The 4957-nt window shown below is 34.9% G+C and overlaps 2 protein-coding genes across 2 annotated transcripts in view; one reads left to right on the top strand and one right to left on the bottom strand.

Annotated features, from left to right (window-relative positions):
- Positions 1 to 2478, bottom strand: part of LOC111395126 (FRIGIDA-like protein 1) — a 5773-nt gene extending 3295 nt beyond the window's left edge. Inside the window, exons 1-4 of the mRNA XM_023021138.1 lie at positions 2445 to 2478; positions 1960 to 1963; positions 878 to 1814; positions 44 to 199 (exon numbers count right to left, since the gene is read on the bottom strand). Coding sequence (XP_022876906.1) covers positions 44 to 199; positions 878 to 1814; positions 1960 to 1963; positions 2445 to 2478 — 1131 coding nt within the window. The remainder of the gene's footprint in view (positions 1 to 43; positions 200 to 877; positions 1815 to 1959; positions 1964 to 2444) is intronic.
- Positions 2479 to 2564: 86 nt separating this feature from the next.
- On the top strand, positions 2565 to 3695 carry LOC111395125 (probable inactive shikimate kinase like 2, chloroplastic). Its single transcript, XM_023021137.1, has one exon. It carries the CDS (start codon positions 2565 to 2567, stop codon positions 3693 to 3695), a length of 1131 nt encoding a protein of 376 aa, XP_022876905.1.
- The last annotated feature ends 1262 nt before the right edge of the window (positions 3696 to 4957 follow it).

Raw genomic sequence — 4957 nt, 5'->3', positions numbered from 1 at the left:
ATTAACTAAACATATACAAAAAATAAATAAATTTAAAGCTCACTAGGTTGTAACGACTTTCTAGAATTACATGTAGATTGTCTCCCAAAACTTCCTTCCCGACTTGATACATCCTTATCTCTCCCATTGCTTTTGTCTCATCATCACAAATGTTTTTGATCTCAAGTAAATTGAAGAGGTCTTGTATGACTTCTACTTTCTGACAAAATCCTTCTTAATAAATGAAAGCAGGATTAAGAAAATAAGTTGTTGCATGTATGTTAAGGCGAAGATATTTATCCCATCGTTCCTTGATGATATAGTGTAAGGCTTTTACAATCTTTTCTTATTAAAAAATATATTTTTGATTCATTTTATTGTCCTATGCTGCCATCATATACATAACCTAATGATGGTTTTTCATCTGAATTTACTATTCTTAACAACCTTGGAATAGGAGCCACAATTTTCACAACCATCAAACAATCCTCCGAAAATTTGTTGTCCAATATGACATAACTTACAAGTTTCCCAGTCGTACTTTTTGAAAGCCTATGACTTGTGAAATGCCGACTTGTTGCCAAACTTTGTAATACTTGTTTGTGATCATAAATACTTCTTAATGTAATAAAAGTGATTGCAAAACGAGTCACAGTTTACGTACAATTTCCTTCCATTCTAACATTTTTTTCAGCCAAGACAAAAAAATTGAGTGGTTATAAACAAATATTGTAATCTTTGAAGCACGTAATGCAAGGGAATGCATGTGAGGCATATTACTAATATCTTTCAAAATAAGATTCAAGCAATGTGCAGCACGAGGAGATCAAAAAATGTGATCATACTTTTCATGCAATAGTTTTTCGACCGCCACATAATTAGCTGCATTATGAGTTACCATTTGAATAACACTACGAGGTCCAACCCATTCAACTACCTCAGAAAACAAGTTACACAATGTTTGGGCATCTTTCACAGCATCTAATGCGTTAAAAGATTTCACAAATACAATTCCAGAAGAGCAATATACTAAAAAATTAATTAAGGTTCTATGTCTTTGATCACTCCAACCATCGGCGATAATTGTACATCCATTGTTTATCCACTGGCTTTGATAAGTATCCACTAGTAATTGACATTCTTTTTTACAATCTCTTAACAAATTAACACGAACATCAATATAAGATGGACCTTTAAATCTTGGGCCAATTGCAGCAGTAGCATCTAAAGCGAGTTGAAAGTAAGGTGATTGCAAAGCATTAAATGGAATGCAAGCATCATAAAACCACCTAGCCCAACACGTATGGGCTCTCTTCACTACTTGTTTTCCAGCTAAAACACTCTTCAAACTAGGTTGGGATCCAGGAGTAGTCCTTGGAGCAAAATATGTTTCAATCCCTTCACTTGCTTTTCTCTTCGCTTTTTCTTGTCTTTGTTTTGGTAATGGTTTATTTATTTCTTGAATTTCCTTTTCTATTTCCTCTCCTCCAATTTCTAGATCAATAAAAATTTCCTCAAACGTATAGTCACGAGTCTCTTTAGCCTCTTGTTTCTTTTGAGATATGTCCTTAAGAATTCCTTGAAATTTAACCCTAACATCAAAAGGAACATTCTTACATTGTGATATTTGGCCTTTAATTCTAGCAAGATGATACTTCATTCTATTAATTCCCCCACCTTTAAAGCTATTGTTGTAATAAAGACATGTGAAGCAAATTTTACCGTCCATGTCATGACTCGAAGAAAAGTGTTCCCATGCAGGATCGCTCTTTGCATGACTGGAAGGTGTGGAACTTATGGATTGTCTTCCCAAAGATTGAGTATGGCTATCCACTCTAAATAAAAGCAATGAAAATGAATATAAGTGCCATTCAACATCAAAAAGAAAAATGAACCCATGTAGATTCCTAAATAGAGAATTAAATAACAAAGATACATACGTATGTATAAAAAAATGTTAATTTTTGTCATTAAATGTACAAATCTGCACATCCAAAAATAGTAAAGTACATATGTATAAAGAATTTTTTACTATTGAACATAAGAATTATCAAGTATTTTAATATTTTCAAATTTTTCATGTCATTGTTTGGGTGCTTGTTTCAAGCTATATAGTGATTTCACCAATTTACGAACATTCTTTTTCTGCCCTGGTGATGAAAACCCTTCGGGTTGTTCCATATAAATTTCTTTTTCTAAGGGGGGTGTATTCAATCGGGACTTTTAAAAACTTTTGGAGACTTAGAAAGTTTCGGTGTATTCAATTGAAACTTTTAGAGACTCTCTTAAAGTTTGGGTGTATTCAATAGAGATTTTTATAGATTTTTAGAAATTCTCTACAAGTCTCAGGGTATTCAATTGAAACTTTTTAAAAATCTCTACAAATTTGGGGGTATTCAATTGAAAATGACTTTCAGGGAATTTCTAATTTATGGGACTTTCAGAGACTTTTTGGTAGAAAATACAAATAAGATTTCTCAAAACAAATCTCTCATCCATTGAGAGATTTCTCTCAACATAGGGTTTTCTCCTCCATCTCTTTCAATCAGGTATGAGTTTGACAGAACATAAATTTATGATAGAACATGAGGTTTGATACTTTTATGCTTGATTCAGTAAACCTTTACCGATATTTCTCTTCAAATCTAGCCTCTTCTGTTGTATTTTTTTCTCCTCCATCTTTTATTTTTACCCCTTTTTCCTCAATTCCTCGTTTGGCTTTTGGAAATTTCAAGAAAATCAATCGCATACTTTGTAGCAGCATTCCCTTTGTCTCCACTGGCACAACCCATTATGAGTTTTCTGATGTTTCTTCTGAGGTGGAGTTGAGGTTGGAACTCAGGAAAGAAGGTGTAAGTCCTAAGGAGATCTTTATAGATGCAAATGAGAACTCTTTGGTAATTAAGGTGCAGAACAGTGGATATCTTAGGACACTCCTGGATACAAATAGACTTTACGGGATGATAAAGCCTTCTGAAACAATATGGTATATAGACGATGATCAATTGGTGGTTAATTTGAAGAAACAAGACCCAGAACTACAATGGGCTGACATCATGAAGTTGTGGGAGTCCTTAACAGCGGGAGTTGCACAACTCTTGAGAGGAACATCAATCTATTTAGTCGGGAAATCAACTGAAATAAACCACAAGACTGCTCGAGAATTAGCTGTTGGTCTTGGGTATACACCACTCAATACAAAGGAGATTCTGGAATCATACAGCAAGGAAATTATTGATTCGTGGGTGGCCTCACAGGGTTGTGATGTTGTAGCAGAAGCAGAAACTGCTATATTAGAAAGCCTTAGTAGCCATGCTCAAGTTGTTGTTTCGACATTAGGTAGGAAGCATGGTGCTGCTGAGAGGCCAAATAAATGGCAGCATCTTTTTGCAGGATTCACTATTTGGTTATCTCAGTCAGAAGCTACAGATGAAGAGTCAGCGAAAGAGGAAACCCGAAGACATTTACAAGATGGTCTTCAAGGTTATTCAAATGCAGAGGTCGTAGTTAAGCTCGGGGGTTGGGATACTAATTACTCTAAAGCAGTTGCTCAAACTTCGCTAAGTGCTATCAAACACTTGATTTTGTCTGATAAGAATCTTCCAGGTAAGAAAAGTTTGTATATAAGACTGGGATGCCGAGGGGACTGGCCAGATATTAAACCTCTTGGCTGGGATTATTTTTTATGTATCGAAATGGTCTATTCCAACGATTAGAATCAAAAAGAAGAGTTTTGACCTCTTGTGGATTAAAGAAAGGAGGAGGTCAATCAAAAAAAGAAATGTTAATTAATCAAAGGTCCAACTGATCACCACGCCTGTATTGTAAATATGCAGTTACGAATAATCCAGCCAAAGTAATAGGAATTAGACCTTCTTCGATCGGATCTGATGCATCGTCTTCCCTATCATAGTATCAATCCGTCCGAGTACGCAATTCGGTAATGCAGCGTCATTTTTGTCTCTTCCAGATTGTTTTGTCAATGTGTCTTGTTTCCCTCAAGTTCATAAATTTGCTCTTCTATACCAAGGCACTGTATCATATATTGTTATGTACATTCCATGTTGATCGATTATTTGTTACTTATCAGTAAAGGCAAATTCTGGAGGGTTACTACTTTCAGCTCTCTTCCTCATTGTTTAAAAAAAAAATAAAAAATTGACAATGAACTGATGAAGGCTCAGAGAAAAAAAAGTGTCTGAATAAAGAAAAGAAAAAGGAGCTGTATTTTTAAACATATTACATTATATATGTTTAATATTTTCTTTTATAAAAAAAAGTCTTTAAAAGTCTCCGGTAAAAGCCTTCACAAATCCTTGAAAAACTTTGACTAATTCCTACCAAATCTATAGAAATCACTTAAAATTTCACAAAGTCCACAAAAATCACCCACTTTAAAAAGTTTTCAAAAGTCACAATTGAATACACTCCCCTAAATCTCCATTTAAAAAGACAGTTTTAATATACATTTGACGTACTTCAAGATTTCGTAAAGTGGCAATCGCAAGTATCATCCTAATAAATCGAAAAAAAAAATTCTTTTTCAACTACTCTTTCTTTTTTAAAAACAAAAAAACACTATTCCACCTGATGTACCAGATTTCTATCATTCTTGTGCTTCTGCCCAAGGATTCCGAATGACCTTTCCCTGCCCTTTCACTGTCGTTGTGCTCGAGATGTGGGGTCGGGGAGATTATGAGCTCAAGGATAGGCAATCATGCAGTGACAGCATTCTACGATAGGTATCCTTGAGATACGTGATCCTTGGGCAGGGTCGCTTCTTGAAGGCCCACAACAGTGTTATCAACCTAACAAGATTCCTATTCACTTAGGACTTTAACCTTATCCAAATGCATTAATGCTTGATTCTCACAATGACTCTATCTTGAACACGTCACTACAATGACTTACAATTGCAGTACTAGTCCAACTCCTCTATCAGACATGACTCTGTTAGATAAGAACATCCAACTAGTTT

Source organism: Olea europaea, chromosome 6 (assembly GCF_002742605.1).
Source record: "Olea europaea var. sylvestris chromosome 6, O_europaea_v1, whole genome shotgun sequence".
Lineage (NCBI taxonomy): Eukaryota > Viridiplantae > Streptophyta > Magnoliopsida > Lamiales > Oleaceae > Olea > Olea europaea.
Note: the sequence above shows the minus strand (reverse complement) of the source record. Positions and strands in the feature narration are given on the sequence as shown.

Bases quoted from the DNA above. Each gene is read 5' to 3' on its own strand.
- LOC111395125 (XM_023021137.1), top strand. From the start codon at position 2,565: ATGAGGTTTGATACTTTTATGCTTGATTCAGTAAACCTTTACCGATAT.